The sequence below is a fragment of the Pempheris klunzingeri genome, chromosome 6 (assembly GCF_042242105.1).
Source record: "Pempheris klunzingeri isolate RE-2024b chromosome 6, fPemKlu1.hap1, whole genome shotgun sequence".
Classification (NCBI taxonomy): Eukaryota; Metazoa; Chordata; class Actinopteri; order Acropomatiformes; family Pempheridae; genus Pempheris; species Pempheris klunzingeri.
In genome coordinates this window covers 7,693,822-7,712,939 of record NC_092017.1, presented here as the reverse complement: position 1 = coordinate 7,712,939, position 19,118 = coordinate 7,693,822, and the positions used below count along the sequence as shown (strand labels likewise).

The window sequence follows — 19,118 nt, the reverse complement described above, 5'->3', positions numbered from 1 at the left end:
AAGAAACATGAACAAGGGGAGGTGCACGTTTCAAAGCTTCCATTTCAAGAACCTCACGCAGGAAGTCATGACCCACAAAAACGGCGGCCTGAGTCATCCTCTAGTAGTGACAGTGAGGATGAAACAACAAACCACACAAAGAATCAGGAGAAAGGGGAGATACACATGGCAAAGCTCCCAATTAAAGCATCTCAAACTGCAAATGATGATCCAAAATCACAGTGGCCTGCCCTTGATCTTGAACATACTATGCGTGTCAAGCGGCACCTAGATATCAAAGCACCATCACCTGACTCTGACTCATCCTCTAGTAGTGACAGTGAGGATGAAACACCAGGTCACACAGAGAAGCAGAGGCCAGGCAAAGTGGAAATTGCAGAGATTCCACTTGAAAAAGCTCAAATTGTAAGTCATGATCCAAATACAAGGTGGCCCGTCCTAGACCTTGAGCATACTACACGTGTCAAGAAGCGTCTAGATATCAAAGCACCATCACCTGACTCTGATTCATCCTCTAGTAGTGACAGTGAGGATGAAGCAACAAAATACATAAAGAAAGGGGAGCAAGTGAAGATGCAGATGGCAAGGCTTCCAAGTAAAGTAACTCCAACTGTAAGTGATAATCCAAATAAAAGGTGGCCTGCTCTTGATCTTGACCATATTCCTCCGATCAAAAGGCGCCTAGATATCAAAGCACCATCACCACCTCCTGATTCATCTTCAAATATGGAGACAGTGGAAGAAAAACTAGCCCAAATAAAGAAACATGAACAAGGGGAGGTGCACGTTTCAAGGCTTCCATTTCAAGAACCTCACGCAGGAAGTCATGACCCAGAAACACAGCGGCCTGAGTCATCCTCTAGTAGTGACAGTGAGGATGAAGCCACAAACCATGCAAAGAAACAGAAGAAAGGGGAGATACGCATAGAAAAGCTCCCAATTAAAGCCTCTAAAACTGCAAATAGTGACCTAAAAACACAGTGGCCTGCCCTTGATCTTGAACATACCAAGCGTGTCAAGCGGCACCTAGATATCAAAGCACCATCACCTGACTCTGACTCATCCTCTAGTAGTGACAGTGAGGATGAAACACCAGGTCACACAGAGAAGCAGAGGCCAGGCGAAGTGGAAATTGCAGAGATTCCACTTGAAAAAGCTCAAACTGTAAGTCATGATCCAAATACAAGGTGGCCCGTCCTAGACCTTGAGCATACTACACGTGTCAAGAAGCGTCTAGATATCAAAGCACCATCACCTGACTCTGATTCATCCTCTAGTAGTGACAGTGAGGATGAAACAACACCCCAGACAGAGAGGGAGAGGCCAGAGGTGGTGGGAATTGCAGGGCTTTCGTTTCAAGAATCTCAAACTCCAAGTCAGAATCCAGAAACACGGTGGCCTGCTGTAGATCTTGGTAACATTATTCGCCTCAAGAGGCGTTTGGACGTCAAAGCTGCATCACCACCTCCTGATTCATTATTAAATAGTGGGAGTGCAAACCATACAGTAGATGAGAAGAGAGAGGAAGCTATGAAAACGAATCCCTGCTACTCATCAAGCAGCTCAGATGAGCAAGAGGAGAGTATGGGAGATTTAAGCAACGCACAAACAGCAGTTGAACCAGATTCAAGATGGCCTGAACTGGGTCTTAGCAGTGCCCCTCGTGTCAAAAGGCGCATGGATATCAAGGCACGCTCACTTCCACCTGAGACATCTTCAAGCAGCGATGAGGGTGATGGTGGGACTACAGACCCTCCTGTACAGACTAACATAGGAGTGGGAGTATCTTCTTCAATGATGAACACTTCTCACAGTCCAAAGACAGACGGCTTCATCAAATTAGAAAAGTATACAATTATTACAGATGATGCCGGGGACAATAACATCAATATCAGAACAACTTCAGTGATAAACCCAGAACTTGAATCGCAGTGGGCCTCAATGAATCTTGGTTTCTCGCGCTTCAGAAAACGTCTTGAAATCACTTCGCATACACACGAACCACCAAACCTTCCCTCATCACCTCCACCTGACTCCCCCTCCTCCTCCAGCAATGAAAGCGGGACTGGGAGTAAAAACAGCAGATTAAGACGAAAGAGGAGAGAAGTTGGAATACAAGGAGTCATACACACAGGATCATCTCTAATCTCAGAAAACAGTTTGAAGAGCAGAGATGTCAACCCTGGAGACTCAGCAAAAGTAAAGGTTAAAGAGAGATTAAGAAAAGACCTCCCCACAACTGAAGAAAAGTCAAACCAAGACATTGTGTTGACAAGCACTGGAACTCCACATTTGAGGAAGCACCTGGACATCGAGGTCAGTGAAGAAGCTCCTGCAACACCACCACTACGGCAACTGTCTGATTCATCTTCCAGCAGCAACAGTGAGAATGAGATGATAGGCCGTGGTGTTCCTGACCTCAGTCTTGGTGTCCCGCGCATTAAGAGACGTCTGAATGTCAAGGCGCCATCACCAGAGCCAAGTAATTCCTCATCTTCCTGCAGTGAGGGTGAAAAGGAGGTGACAGATATAGACTATTCAATCACTTATAAGCGTTCAATTATCAAAGCTCCATTGCCACCCAGTGGCTCTCCCAATGGTCAAACTATAGACCGTACAAATCAAAGGCATACAGGGGCTGAAATTGTAACTGTTGCTCAAGAAAATTCATCCCATAGTGTGGGAGACAGAAACGCATTTCCTGCCCCAAGGAGAGTTCCCAATATGAGCTTTGATGATGTAGTAAAGGATAGGATAGAGGAATCCAGACGCACCACGGATGTGGACCTGCCGGCCAAGATAAGGTGGACTGGCATCAATCATCAACCGCCTGACCTTTCCATCTCCAGTCTGAGAAGACATCTAAATGTGGGCTTATCATCTTCACAGCAGGCTCCACCTGCTCCACCAAAACTTCCCCCACCTTACTCCTCCAACTACTCCAGCAGTAAAAATGATGGTGAAATAAAACAAGACAGAGGGAAAGTGGATGTGACACTAATGCATAAATACTCATCTCATAGTGACGGCAGCGTTTCTCTTGCATCCAGCAGAGCGCTTGACAAGTTTGATAGCTCACTCGGCAGCACAAATGAGATTTTGAGGGCTGTATCGGAGGACAACAGGGAAAGGAAAGGCCTCGGTGCCCTAAAAGCAATGTCACTTGAGAGACGGCAGTGGGACACAAGAGATAACAATTTTGATAAGGGTGCATCTCCTCTGTTCGAAGACCAAGGTCCACGAGGTGGCACCAGTTTTAACCATCACAAGTCTGAGGAGGAGCTCTTGGTCAGACAGCCACTAACACAATTACATCTTTCCTCCACTTCAGTAGATGAGAGAGGAGCTACAGATCTGCAGTATGGTATTCCCTACTACAGGAGGCATGACCATGGGGAGGCTCCGCCCCCTATTCCAGCCACACCACCACCAGATGAGGCAGTAGGGCTTACATGGAGATCTTCACAGATCATTAACAAACAAGGGTTGCACAGCTCCAGATCCCATCTGCAACAGAGCAGAAACACAGAGGAACCTGAGCGGTTGTCATCACAAAACCTGACAGTCTATTTTGACTCCTCAGACATGAACATTAGTGATGTTTGATAAAGTCACTGCTTCCTAAACACTGACAAGACAAGCAAATGAGTGGCAGTTTGATCTTAAATTGAGAATTATATCCTGTTATTATTCAATATTAATACAAGTATTACGCTTGAAAGTAAATGTACTGTAAATGCAAATTCATTCACTGTGTGGAATTGTTGTAAAGTGCATTATATGGCACTTTGTCTTCAAGATTTGCCTCAACTCTTTAAATCTTCTTAAATTACTTATCACAGCAATGTCTCCATGTAATCAACTTTGCAAAAAGAATCCATATTACCTCAACGGTCATGTATTATTAATACACTCACTAAGAGGCCTTCTGAATATAACAGTTTTCATTTCCATCAATAAATAAATCTAAAAACTAATAATGACAGCAATGACAGTATTACTGGTGGTACTGTACTTAAAGGTTGTTGGTTTTTTTTTTGTTATGGACAAACGATTAACGTAAGAGCCCAAATATAAGCCAGTAAGTTAATAAACCCTTTTATTTATGTATATAGACATAGGTTATAATGAAAACAGACATATAGACACTTACATAGTTTACATACATATATACAGTTGGGACAAGGGTGTTCATCCTCCTGCATTGTCATGGGAGAATACTAAAACACCAATCTCTACACAGTATTTGGTAAGCAATCCAACAACTACTTCAATCTTAGATGTTACATCGATGGCTGATGCATTGCGATGACGAAAGAGGCTTTCATATTGTTTCAGCTGCAGTGGATTTCAGTGACATGAGAGCTGATGTACGTTATCTTCACAACAAATTCCAACGTGCATTTTATGTGTATCGTGTTATGTGATGCAAAAATTGCAAAACAACTGATGCAATTCCCATAAATAGAAAAATCAAAAATTAAATTAGATCCTGTGTACTGGCTGTAGCTTCCCAGCATGTGTAAAGATGTGTAAAATGGGGTAAATGCAGGAGGGAACCCGTGTTCCACCGTGAGGTTACAGGTGTGTTCCAGGTCTTAATAGACACAATCATGTTGTTTATCAGAATTAAGATAACATGATCGTGAATATCAAATTAAGCACAAAACACTTGCACAAATTCCTGTACAAAACAAAAACGCGTTTGGAAAATGTTTTCAAAAAATCTCATCCATTCACAAAATGCTCTGATGGAGCACGCATGCAAATATTAACTCTGACGATTCAGCATCACACCACAGCCAAAGACAAAAATTTATACATGTGTTACAAGAACATTATACTAGGCGAAAAGAACAGCATAGCATCATCACACAGTTCCAAACTGTCAGTGTCCATTGATTTGATTAGATCCTACGGGTGGTACAAAGCAATGCTTTCAGCAAACCTACCTTTCTACTCAAGCCTTAAGGACCTCGTCCTGAGAGGGTCACTGGTCTTCCACTGTACTTATATTAACACTGTCAGTGTCGGGAGAGATGCTACTAGTAAGAGGAGACCTGAAACTATCAGTGTCACTAAGGAGGACAAAACAGATGCCACATATCAAGACAAAATGGACACCAACTAGCTCTATTTCAACTTATAACACAGCCCAAACAGTCTGAATTCATCCTGAAATAATCCCTGACCACTCAGTGTGTCTGTGTGTAAATGAGCATGTGTGTGCGCGCGTGTGTGTTGTATGTGTTCTCACACGTGTATATACATTTGGGTTTGTTGGTATGTGTGTGGGACACACAAAGTGACTTCCATGTTTTGAGGCACAATAATACTCTTACCTACACAACGTAGATACATAAATTGGTCACCAGACCAATAAATGCTGTCAGAGCACTAGTGGCTCACCGCTGTACTGTAATAAGAGTTAGTAAGCAGCAATGCTGATTTGTTTGGTGTTATGAGGTCTGAAGCCTTTGCAGGGGGTTAAGCAAACTGTTAGCATTAGCTGGAGCAAAACAGCGGGAAGAAACAAAAACTAGAGGGGTTGGGGAGAAAAAAGAAAAATCACTGGCACAAATCAATAGTAAACAGCACAGGTATCATAAACCCGCGATCAACCATTTGACACAGTGTGCTTCTTGAAGAACTCCTATCTAACTCAAAATATGACAAACAATAGTTAGTGCCATCTGTCGAGAAAAGCTCAAGTTCAAGTTCATTGCACAGATACATAATATTTAAATGTGCCCAGCTCAAAGTGACCCTGTTTAAGACTCAGACACAATGCATGAATGGTCACTTCTGTTGGTTTCTCTGTGCTGAAGACAAGGGGTGAGGAGTGGTTCTCCCACACAATACCATTTTGCTTTCATCATCCATGTATGAACCCATGTTGCCCTAACACAGACAGCAATATGACACGTCACAGTGAGAGAGAGCAATGCCACTGGGGATTGCTGCAAGCTTGCCCACTATGCCCACTTCGGTGGGGAACATAACTCCACAATGGCAGCCCTCAGCCTCTGCGCTCTGGGCAGCATGTGCCCAGGCTGCAAACCCAGTGTCCCCACCCTCGCCCACCCACAGCCCGAACCCCTCCTCCACCAGGAAGCACCCACTGTCACTGCTTTACCATTTTTGTATTGTTAACTTATTGGTTGTTGGTTCTCATAGTCGTTGTTGTCACAGTTGTATTTTTCTCCATTTTCCGTTTTGCTCTGCACCTATGACATCTGTCTTTCCTTGTACCATTCCACAAACTCGTCCAACAAAACTGGCCCTGATAAAAAAAAAAAAAAAAAAAGGATGAGACACAGTGTAAGTGATTAGATTAGTGCAACACTCACATGAAGCTCTGCTGCCACATTTATGAGCAGATGTGTGTTCACTCACAGGCGCCATCCTCGTCATAGTTGCTGAGGTCCAGGTTGATTGTCCTGCTGAACTCTAAAACATTGCACCACTGGTCTTTGTTGATGACTTTGTACTTGGATTGCTGAGGAGTAGAAAATAGCCTTAGATTAATACAGCACCAAAACAATCTTCTGTACAACTACTGTATGGCACATCTTTGATTTGGAAATTTGTAAGCATGGCGCTCACCTCTAGAAATTGATTAAACACAGGAAACAGAGGCCACGTCTTTCCCAGAAGAAGACCCAGCATGCACTTGGCTGTGTTCAAGTCCAAACTCCTCTGATCCTTTTCCTGTCCAATCAAAACACCCTTCGTGAAATCAATGCAAATTATCAACCGCACTTTCAACACAGGGGCAGTGTAGCGACATGGTTATCTTTAACATTAGCCCAATACACAAAACAGGACAAATTACTTAACCCTCTGCTGTTGCAGTGTTTAAAAAAATACACTTATTAAAGTCACCAGTTCATGTTTTCATTCATTATTTGTATTTTCACTAAATATATCAAAGAGAGATGTTTTCTTTAAATCCTGGTTCAGTGTCTACATGAGAGAAAAGTGGGGCTAAATAGGCAATTGAAGTGTGTTTGAAGTGAGTGTTTTCAACCTAAATCAAACTGTAAAATTATTTTAATCCACTCAAAATCATCAAGATTGGTCTGAACATTGGCTTGAATAAGGCTTTACAAGAATTTCAATCAGGTGCACTTATCATACAACTGTTTCCTGCAGGGATTTTACTATTTAAATGAATTCGATTTTAGCTTAGTTGAATGAATTAGTTCAATGAGTGAATTACATTTAAATCAAGTTGCAGAAGTGCTGCGTGCATGAGCATCTTTGCAGAAAAGACTTTTGCTTGACTCACCCGAGCAAAGTCAAAGGCATATCTATAAATGAGCTTAAAACTGGTGCTGTCGTTTAGGACAGATCTCAGGTAGTCGAGCGAGTTCCTCAGCCTCTCTGTGGAGTCGCACCTGACAACAGCAGAAAAGTGCTTTAGACATATTGTACACTTCACTGTCTGCTCTGCTGAGTACCAAGAGCACTCTAGAAAGACACGACCGGAGAGAGAAAACGCAGAAAAGCAACAATCAGTATTGAAAACCAGCATGCAAAAGCCACAAAAAAAAAGTAGGCAAGTGACGTACTGCAGTGAGCCCATGCCTCTCAGCCACTCCTGGAGAGTGAAATATCCCATACTCTGGGCGTCCAGCTTCCAAGCAAGAACCAGCATCACCACCTGAGCACAAACAACAACCTTTACAGCTACAGATATACTCAAATAGAAAAAGTGTCAATCCACATTTTCACTCCATCAACTGAAATGATGAAGTCTGTTAAACAGAAAAACAAATGGCCTCAATAACCCTTGATACACAATGACTGAAAATAAGTAGAAGCCCTGAAGTGAAACTAGGTTTGTACATTTTTCTGTGAATAACTGCTGATTGTTGTTTTTTTTTTATTATGTCAGCTGTATGTGTTTAGAAACCATCATGGTCTCACAGCCAAAAAGGTGTCAAAATGACTTTTGTTTGACTGGCAGCAAGAGAGAGAGACAGTGACACATGAGCAAACTGAAGCCATACAGATGGAACCAAATTGCCCAAAAATAAAAAAATAATCTGCTTACATTCTCTGGCTCCACTCCAATGTCCTCACAGAACTTCTCCATGCCCTCTGGACCCACCACATCGTCACAACCTATTTTAGACAGACAAGTGTGAAGCCACATAAAGCATCAATTGTACATGTGGAGCTAAAAACCTACGACGGTGATCTGTGGTTAAATGTGAGGAAACCAAGAACACATGACGGTGTATGTAGGGCTAATGCCAACACGCTACTTAAGTAGAACTACTTAGAATAAAATGCTTCACCTGCATATTCATAGAACCACTCCAAGCATCTTTTACTGGAAAATGTCTCCTCCTCGCGGATTTGTGATGTTTCATGCTTTCTGAAAACGCTGCAGACGAAAAGAAACTTTGAGACACAAGCTCAGCAGCAACACTGCAAACTTAAGTGGTCAATTTAACCCATAAGAACCCACAGTGACACAGGTGTCACAGACCTTTTAAATATTCTGGAAACGTCCCTACACAGCTTCATCCTTCAATTTAACACAAGAAGTCCCAAAGTGACAGCTACTAAACATCCTGGTACAGCCATGTGACCCGCTGTCAATTTGTGTTCCCAGGACACCATTTCCAAAATGGTGGTCTGCCTGATTAAAACCTGTGACACAGGTACAATTAACCTGTCCTGACCATATTTTATGAAAAACTTGATATGAAACAACTTTGAAAAATAATGCTGTGACATATATTAAACATTTCAGACCTTGGACAGTAAGGGTAGTGTTTCAAAAATAAGTTTTATATAGTTTTTATATATATAGTTTTATATCCCCCATAATTTTACTTGAAGGAGAAATGGGTCTGGGTTCTTATGGGTCAAAAAAAGGCTTTTCCTACTATTTCCTACTACAAAATAAAGACTTTATGCACACGTTCTTCTTTAACAATCAAGTGCTCTCCTGCACATATAACAACTGACACAGACACTGAGTTATAGCCATGCTACTGAAGTGGTCTTGTTTTTATTTTTTTAAATCTTTAACAGAGTGCTATCACACCTGTCCTGGCGACTTTTCTTGGCTGACATGTCATCTCCAGCAGAGGGTCTCCTCTTTTTCCTCGGAGGCATGGCTCTAGAGCAACAAGCTAAGGACACAAGTGGAAGACAGGATGAAAGGGGGCTGCTTACATGGATGGGGCCATACTATCTCTTGCTAAGCATGCTAAGAGTCCAAGCAGTCCAATTCAGAGGACACAGCATCTTGGCAGTGGTCTAATGCATAAGTGTCCTGGCAGTGACAGATGTGACATGTGTTGTGTTAGTGTTTTACGTGGACTACGAAACACAAAAGGGACCAGCTGGATTATTACCTGAGGGGTGGCTATCCTGTCCAACGTCTTCTGTCAAGTTCTATCAAAACAGATTCATAAAAATACCACATGCTTGTGAGCAGGACACACGTCTGCACTGTGCATATTCACTCACACACACACACACACATATAAATATGAAAATTTAAATATAGATAATGCACAAGCTGCCAACATGTATTTACCAGCCTGTGCAAGGTGTGGTGGATCTTATGGATGCTGGCCAGTGTAGTCAAGTGGGAATTCAGCTGAAAATCTATTTCCACAAAAAAAAAAAAAAAGGATGATATCAAAAATTTAACCCAAAGCACAACACACAGGTTTCTGCTCCTAAACAAACTTCCAAGCTTGGCACAAGGGTACAAGAAGGTGACATCATGGCACCAACAAGAAGCTGTGATCTAGTTTTTAGTCAACAATCAATACAGACTGTGACACGCTCAAATAACTTTCGCCTGATTTCTACTTCAGGCGTTTAGGTTTCAGAAAACGACAGAAAATATCTCCCTCGAATGAGGGAGTGACTCTCTGCATTCCTCGAAAGACGTGCAAACTCGAAAATATTCGATCATGCATGCTACCTTGTCGCCAAATGTCATCTGTGCATTCCCGTTCAAAAGCTGTCATCAAACACCGATGCTTTTAATTTATTTCTAAAGGCCAAAACCAGACAAAAAACACTGAGCCGAGCAGATAGCACTAGCTGCATACCTAAAATAGCAGTGCAGACGCGCAACTTGCACAGAGTTTACAAAGTATCTGGAGAGTTGGGTGTATGGGCGTTGTAGTCCATTTCCTCCAAAGAGGCCATAGCAACCTCGGCTCTGGTTGAGATACGAAACTACAATTCCCAAGCCTTAACAAAACAACTATTTCTTTCAGACCCCCTCTACCCCCCAACATATACCCCAACTGATTGAATACATTTTACATTGTCTAAAAAAATCTAACATCATAAGCTTACTGGCACATGAGCATGGCGCAGACGTTTTGCAGCAGCTGCTGTAGGTGCCGCAAAGCCGGACAGCGCTGCTGCAGCAGGCAATGAAACATGTTTTACACAACTGCGTCACAATTTTCATTCTCTGTAATAGTCCGCAGTTGACCAGAAAATTGACCTATTTACAATGGCATTACGTTGATCCCAAGTTTGAGTTGGATCGTACAGTGCGTCCTCGGAAATGAAGAGCATAAAGACCACAACGCACCGATTACCATCGAAAACCTTCTGAATTTAACTAACGTAGGCTGCATTCAACTGAGCCCTGCTAACGCTACACAAAAAAATCAACTTCAGGGAAACTGCCGTGTCAAACGTGACCCCCTGCATGTCCAAAACAACTGAAATTACACTCGCTATGCTTCCTTTGTTGTCGCCCAAGACAGCACTGGCAAATACAAAGAGACCAGCAAATAGCACGGAATTCATTCGTCCCCATCAAACCCAGCAGAGCCACGGGCTAAAAGTAGATGTAGAAACACAAGGAGACTGTTTGCTTCTCCGCGACAAACTCTGCAGCGTCCGTGAAGGCTCGTAATTTGATGCAGAAAAGCCTCTATAGCGTTACTACTTACTTGCCGCATCAGAGTGCATTTTTATGAAACATACAACTGTCTGTGGGAAGTCCGCAGACCGGCCAATAGGCGGGCCTTGTCAACGCAAACCACGCCCTCGGACGGCGATTGAGGCTGAGCCGGTTTGGTCTCCGCCCACGGCCGCTGTCCATTGGCTGCTCAGGCTGTCATGTCACAGGAAGGCGGAAATAGGAATAGGCCCCGCCCATGCACACACGTGATTGGTCAGATCTCCCAAACAGGCTGCGCTGCCCCTGCGACTCATTGGCCGAGAGCTTTTTATGAGCGCGTCAATCACCAGAATTTCCTCGTGCAAGCCTGAAACCAGCCCACGATGGAGTAGAGAGGTGAAGTCCTTCCCCTCTCACAAGCAACCGGGAGAGACCAACAATTTTGTGAACCCGTTTGAACTGTGCCATAAAATACTCACAGGATGTTTGTCAATTTAAAGGACAATTTTGCAAGTCTAGAAACTGGCAGCTTGTCCCTAAAAAAATAGGGACATACCAGTCAGTTTGGTGTGAAACCCACAGACTGTGTATAAAAGGTGGACGTAGCCAGCGTGACGTCACCTAATATTTATATTTTTCTCAACCTTTATTATACAAGATTCATGTACAATCCTTCAGGGCATATTTCAATAATCAAAAACCTAAATTAGCTTGAGTTCATTCTTTGCAAGCCATTGATATGAGGTTTAACCTTTAGATATTTACATTTATAAATGAGTCATTAAGCCATCAAGTTGTTTATCAGTAAATCCAAGTTTTTCTCCTTAATAACTTGTCCAGCTCCAATCGACATCACATTTAAAGGGTGTAGCAGCAGCAGCCTATACCTTTAGATTGTAGCCAGCTCTGAAATGCAAGCCAAATGTTGTTATTCAAATGAAATCTTTCGTCTAAGAAGTCACTGGATGAGTAGATGTCATTCAAAATTTTAAATGTCACTGGCTTTGCTGGCTTTAGGTAGGATTGGATAGGATGAACATCATTTCCTTGTTTTCCTTGCTTGGATTTGTGATGATAAATCATTTCTAATAAACCTCTTGGTGAGCTGCGATACCGTCAATAAAATGAAGATCTTCTGACGCAATGTTAGAGCTTGAGGGCAGCTAGAGTGGCCTTTAGCAATTTATTGTATTCTCTAATTGGGCAGTAAACAAAAAAAACCTATCTCCATAGTTTAAAAACATTTACCAAACTCATCCATCACATAGGATGCATATTGCACATAGCATATTGCTTTATCCATCTAAGTTCCTAAAATCGGTCCTTTCCGATTAGTCAGAAGATATCTTTTGTCCCACAGGAGTGTATATTTGGTGTAATATCATGTTTATATATTTAGTTCCAATAATGGAGAACTTGCTGGTCGAAGTCTGATAGTTTCACAGGCTGTTTGTATAAATCATAATTATAGCATAACAATAATCAGTACCTCCTTTTTTTTAAAAAAAAATGTGTCAGGGATACTAAACTAAAACAAGTCTGAATGAAGGAATACAGCCATTTCAGTGTGGCAGTCAGACCACCCTTCTGAACGCCCTCAACCACGTCAGCTCTCCTAATGTAATGACATTTGTTCTTCCAGATAAAACTGAAGTTTAAATTGTTTATTAATTGAGTCATTTGTCTGAAATGACTAGAGACAAAGCAGAATAAATTCCATATATTTTCCATCTTAGATAGTAAGACCCTTTGTCCCTCATTGGCCAAGAATTCAAAATTGTTTTAAATGTAGCTTTATTTTAACAAACATTTTCTTTCTCCCTTACTTCTTTATTTCTTTTGACAGTGATACCCGAGTATTTGACTTTTGCTTTGACCTTTTGTTACAAATGGAGTGTGATCTTTTAAGGCAGATATTTCCCATTTGTCAAGTTTTAATTTCACGCCTGCTGCTTTAGAGAATTGAGCACTGTTGAGATTTGTCTTTCGTTTTTTTAAAATAATGTTGTGTCATCCGCAAATTGATTTACTATCGTGTGTTTTCCCACAATATTTATGTTGCACCAAATCAAAGGCTTTATAAAAATGCAAAAATACAATGAAAGTACTCTCTAAAATTGTATGACTGGAGTCAATCAAGTCAAGAACCAGCCTTATATTATGTACAGATCTTACATCCTTCATTTATAATCTGGGACAGGCCTCTTTCATTCTAACTATAATAAATCCAGAGAGCAACTTATAGCCCATGTGGAGTAATGTAAATGGTCTTAAACTGTATAGTAATATTTTATCCTTGCCATGCTTGGTAATTATTAGCCTTGCTTCATGCTTGGCATTTTGTTCGTTGCATTTTTGTGTTGCCTTGAACAACAGATGTCTGACGTCTTTCGAAAAAGAATGAAATAAAAGTCAGCCCTGAGTTTGTCTGAGCCACAGTATTTGTTCAATGACAATTTTAAGCTCATAGCATCCAATTCCTGTATCCTTAAATCTGACTCACAAATTTCTTTAAACCTCAATTTTTGGTCTGAAGTTTTTAAGTTTTCCAAAGAGCTTGTGGAATCACTATGGGAGTATGCAAATGTGTAGAGATTAGGCTACAAAAGGTGAAAACTTCCTTTTCAGTGGTTCTAGTATATTTGCATTCTGCTCTATTTATCGGTAAACTTGCATCTGCCTTAATGTCCTGTCTTCCCTGGATTGCTGAAATATGAAGTGTTCTTTTCTCCTTCCTCTATCCACTTTGCTCTTGATCTCATGAATGCACCCTAGGCTCACATATCTCATATGGATTGCAATGTCAGTAGCTCACTACCCAACTCTGCTTTACTACTGCACTGACTCCGGAAACAGGATTTCTTTCTTTTTTGCTTAATAATTTCCTTACTGATTATTATACAAATGTTGGATTTTGCAAATTCCCATGTATTGCAGAAACCATCTATGGTCTTATAGATCTTATTCAGTTATTATTTCTTTCATCTTTGTGCAATATTCCTCATTATCTCCGCCAGCCCATCAAACATTAGGACCCATCAGCCTAATATTTTTCTTGTGCACATTTATGCCTGTTTGCTGAATGACCTCTCGTGGTTGCTGGGATTTACAATTTTTGAAAAAACTATTTTTTTTTTTACTGTTTTATGCCATCATTGACTCCTCACTCCTCTTAACCGGACGGTATAGGCCAGAAGTGATCAACAACTGTTTCAGTTTGACGTCACAGAGCAAAAGGCATTTCAGGCAATCAGGTGGGCCAAAAATAAGCCTTACCTAGTCTGCTGTAGGCCACTTTTTAGCCTTTGACATCAATAGAAATACATACCAGAGGTGTTGATTCCCTCAATACGCACAACACGACATGAATAAATCCACATTTCTGATATCAGATAGTCATTACCGTAACAGTGCCCTGTGCAGTTGGGGTTAGTTGAAACATTATAGTTATGGTTAGGCGTAGCAGAGATCACCTGTCAGAGATCTGCACTCTACTGAGTGCACTTTTCTCGTGTCTTAGTGTCGGAGTTACATTTTCAGTAGCCTTAATTTTTCCTTTGTCATTAACAGAAATTAGTTTCTTTTTCTTTTAATTGACCAGTTCCATAACTGAATCAGCAGTAAGCCAGAAATCATTTCTGGATTTGGATGTAGGCTTACACAAGGCATATTGTCTTATCCCTGGATTAAGACTTCTCCATGTATCTACCGGACAGTTTCTAATAATAAATTCCCCAATTGTGTCAATACAGTGATAACTGTCAAATTTAGGGGGGCATTGATCTCCCCACCTATCAAGTGTCATATTCCAGTTAAAACATAATGTGTAGTGTTGCTGAGTGTAGAGTTGCTTGAGCTCTGATACTTTGTCAGTGATCTTTAAGCACAGGTTTGTTTTGGGCATTAGTTCTATGACCATGAACATTAATCAATGTGAAAAAACAAAATTCAACTTTTAAAGTAACCATTAACCAGCAACATTATGTATTTTCCCTGTGTGTGTCCCTCTGAGGTTCTTGTAATAAAAGACCAGGTGATTTTTAACCTTTGCAAAAATAAAAATAATGACTTCTTTTTGACCAAATCTTTAAGACCCTTCGCATTTAATGAAGCAAAGAAAATTGTACAGTTAAACATTACTGTAGGAAACTTGAATTAGAGCAATCTTAGACCAGGAGTCGCTTATCTACGAGGGGCGGCATCTTGGCGAGGCGGATGTCTCTGTAGCGGCCACTGCAAAAAAATTGTTGTAAAATTATGATTTCAAAATTTCAAACACAAAACCTTTGCAAAGGAACTGGAGCAAATAGCAATCCCTCAACCTATCAGCAGTCACACAATATTTCAGCAGGCAAGAAACACAACACAGCCAAAGTCAGTGTCCACACAGTGTTTTACAAGCAGCCACAGTGCAAAATTCACTCAAGTTCAATGCACAGTTCAACACACTATCCATCCCACAGTTCAACCTCACAGTGCAGCACAATTCCAAGCACAGGTCCAAAGTAAAGTAGTCGGTAACAGTGTGTCACTTTAATGTCACTGTTCAGGCTCACGGTTACTTCTCAGAATTCCAAATCTAGTCAGAGTGAAACCTCTTATCTGAGAAGCAGCTTTGTAATTTTGCACAGAAAGGCCGGAGCTACCTTTGACAGCCAGGGCGATGAATGGGTGGCTGAATGTTATGGTGGATGAATGAAGTGAAAATGTAGGTCAAATTCATAGAGCTAATTGTCAGTTGGGTTCTTGGATAGAGTATGGTAAACAAAATATGAATACCAAATTCAATCTAAGGAAACATATTTTACATCTATATCCAAAACAATAGATTACAGCATGATGGCCTCCTGGACATCTTCCCATGGTTGAATGAGGGCATACATAAAGGATTTAAAAAGAGAATGGGATACATCCATAGCATACATCCATGATAAAGAGTCCCTCCTCATACAGTTGTGCCCAATGGAATCTTATTTTGAAAAAAAAATATGTCGGCTACGGTAGTCAAGAGCAAGAGACAAATAATTGTTCAATCCCTTTTGAATTATACCATCAATTGCACATATGACGTTTGAAAAGATCATTTTGCAAGTCATGAAAGTCACAGGCAGTCACAAAGATAGTAAAGTACCATTTAGTTTAGTGTGTGGTGTGTGTAATGTCAGTGAACTACATCTCCCGCCTCGCACAGTATACCTGCTATAAGTTGCTTGATGTCCCTCATGTGACTTTTGCATGTGACCAGACATACTGTAGGTGGTAGATCTGTCAGTTTGTTTCATATGGCATCTGGAAAAGAAGTCTATGCAAAACATATGTACCTACAACCTAAGACAGCCCATGACACAGCCTCCCTCACGTCATGTCTAAGTGACATGACCGAGTGAGCTGACAAAGGAATCCTGATTCACCAGGAGCTCACAGTTTTTCGGACAGCCGAGGCATCAAACATCCAAGTCACACATGCAGCAGCATTAAACAAGCCTTCAGCAGTAGGTTTTAGCACACTCTTTCCTTTGGCAGCAAGGATTGGCAGAAACATAGTCTGGCCCCGGCGCTGTCCATGATGCCGTTGCCTGTTCTACTGGTGGCGTTACGCTCAGCCCAGTTTCCACTGGATAAAATGCATCAGCCAACTCTCTACAGCCTGCACTGAATTGAGGCTTTTGAGAAGTTTTTTTTTTCCATGCTGTCCTCAGCATTGAAGCATAATCATCTGCCACTGGAATGCACAGCAGGGAAATAGCCTAAGATGTGCCCTCCTAGACACCTCCCACAGGGACCACGTCAGACATGGGGGGCTGCAGACCGACAATTTTTGCTGCACTCAGTACTCTGTTAATAAGAGTGTCTACAGAAAACCACCACCACCGCTCATTCCTCATCCACCTGTGCAGAGTCTGAATGGGGATCCCCCCGTGAATCCCCTTTCTAACTGATGTGCATGTGGGGAGCAAAAAGAGACGTTAGCATCATCCTCTCCAGGATGGCATTATGGCCCAGGTGGAGGAGCGGTTTCTTGACCATGGGGTAGGAATGATGATGAGGAGGAGGAATGATGAGCTTCTATTCTGTCCATCCGCTGATTGAAGCTCTGAAGAGCAGTCAGAACCTGCTGGTGTTTGTCTGAGCTGCAACCCTCTGCTGGTGGAGCAGGGGCCGGGCAGTTAGCAGTTTTATTCTCATGGCTTGGTCTGTGAGGGGAATTATGACAGCAGTCACGCAAGTGCTAGCGGGAGCACTTATGACCAAGCCTGATTGGAAAACATTCCTGCTCCCTACTACGCAGGCACAGGGCTGTGAACCCTGTATGTCACAAGCTGCACTGCAGGGATCATTCATGGCTTCCCTCAGATGAGCAATCCCCAAGCATGAGGGGTTTTCCTGTTGTGGGTGTCCACTGCAGACTAACAAAACACTTTGCAGCCCTGCAAAGCCATGTTGCCTCACAAGGCATGGCATTGCAGGCCACAACACAACCCCACTGTCATGAACAGCAGGAAAAGAAAAATCAAGCCCACACAAGGGAAATGGCCTGCACCAGTACGTGCACGTACCTTGCAGGTCCAACACTCACAGAACATACTTATCAAACGTTACAATTAAAGTATGTTTATGTTTTAGATAACCTGAAAGAAATAAAAATTCCCACAAACACTGTGGAGCCAAAGCTAGCATGTTAGCAAACTAACTTCTTGCTAATAAAAAAACAAAGCAATGCTAAGTTATAGTTATAGTTTTAGATTTTAGTGCAGATCCCAAGGTTGGAGAGGATAATAAATATATCCTGCTTAATTGCAGGGATGGTGTTTTAAAAGACATTTGCGTATTTTCTGTTTGATGAAATGCTGCAGCCATAAAACAATGGCATCTTGAATATTTAACTCAATATAAGCTGCAGCCAGCAGATATGCTAAATGGATGTGAAATTGTCCCATACTATGGAACAAGTCACTCATAAAACAGGAGATACATAGGAGGATCAGAGTTTAGTTGTTTATCCTCATATTAAAACAGAAATACCTGTTGACTTTAGTCAGTTAATTGTCAGTACTGTGGCTGGCACACCTTGACTTCATGCCCACAGGCCTGAATAGACCCACTGATGAGGAGGTCGACACAGTGCGACACCTGCTGGTTTTGTAAGTGTAGTTTTTGATGGTGTGTCGTCTGTTTCCATCACACTGTTCTTCGTAACTGTCTATTTAAGGATACACTGAGTTTACACTTTGAATATTTAAAATATCAGGCTTTATTGTAATTAAATGTCATTATTTTATTCAAAGATTGAAGTAAGGAGCTCTTATTTTGAAGGCGAAGGCCTGCAAAAGGAAAAAATCATTTTCAGAACCAGCAGAAATACATGTCATGGTAAATTATACTTATAATAATTATACTTAAATACACCTTATACTTAAATAAGACCAGGAGCATGCGATTTCTATTTTGGTTTCTGCGTCTTGTTAGAAAACAAAAATATTAGTTTACTTTTCTTGTTTCCACCACATTCGATTTAATCCATTAAACATAAGCGTTGACCCTAATTAGATTTTTAATATCAGCAACATTTAGATGCATTGTGTGACTCTGTATAACTGGCCAGCCAGTTAGCAAGATGAACTGTAATATTTGTCTGATGATGAGTATTTCAAGTTGACCACCCTCAGTGAAAGACCAGCCCCCTCAATGCCACCACTTTTCTTACCTTAAACAACTGCACTTGCTGTTGTCTGTCTCTCATGACTCCATTAAAATCCTTAAGTATCTTGTTTTTGGCCACATGAGTAGAGTTTGCTTTCCAGTAGAAAGACTGGTAGCAGTAATTTACAGAGGTCGAATGTACCTCAACATTATATTTATCTGACAGTTATAGTTATAGAAAACATTATCACCTCATTAAATATGATGCATTTTCCTAAATTAAACTAAACTAACAGTATATAAAATAGTTACATTAGGTCCAGGATTGGCTATAATGTTAAAATGCTGCTTATACATAAATGCATAAGCCAATATTGTAAGATATATATATAAAACTGTATAATACTGAACAGGGTGGGTAGTCCTGAAATGTCTTTGAGCGTGACAGTGAGTCTGTGCCAGCACTGGGGGAGCTGTGGCTCTGATATCACTACTTTATTATCAGAGGTAATAAACCACTTTGACTTAACTTCTAATAACCATGTTTGTGTGACCTACAAAGAAACCAGACCCT

General features: G+C 41.3%; 1 protein-coding gene across 2 annotated transcripts; it reads right to left on the bottom strand.

Annotated features, from left to right (window-relative positions):
- Nucleotides 1–6,103: 6,103 nt before the first annotated feature.
- On the bottom strand, nt 6,104–10,976 carry dcun1d4 (DCN1, defective in cullin neddylation 1, domain containing 4 (S. cerevisiae)). 2 transcript variants are annotated; one of them, XM_070832456.1, is made up of 11 exons: nt 10,953–10,976; nt 9,563–9,633; nt 9,378–9,417; nt 9,065–9,152; nt 8,307–8,395; nt 8,060–8,130; nt 7,575–7,666; nt 7,292–7,400; nt 6,607–6,711; nt 6,397–6,499; nt 6,104–6,283 (listed from the first exon to the last, which is right to left on the bottom strand). In XM_070832456.1, exons 1-11 carry the CDS (start codon nt 10,969–10,971, stop codon nt 6,228–6,230), a joined length of 843 nt encoding a protein of 280 aa, XP_070688557.1. In that variant the 5' UTR covers nt 10,972–10,976; the 3' UTR covers nt 6,104–6,227. The 2 variants fall into 2 exon arrangements, with proteins under 2 accessions (XP_070688557.1, XP_070688556.1); XM_070832455.1 differs by lacking the exon at nt 10,953–10,976 and adding an exon at nt 9,959–10,124.
- Between the last annotated feature and the right edge of the window lie 8,142 nt (nt 10,977–19,118).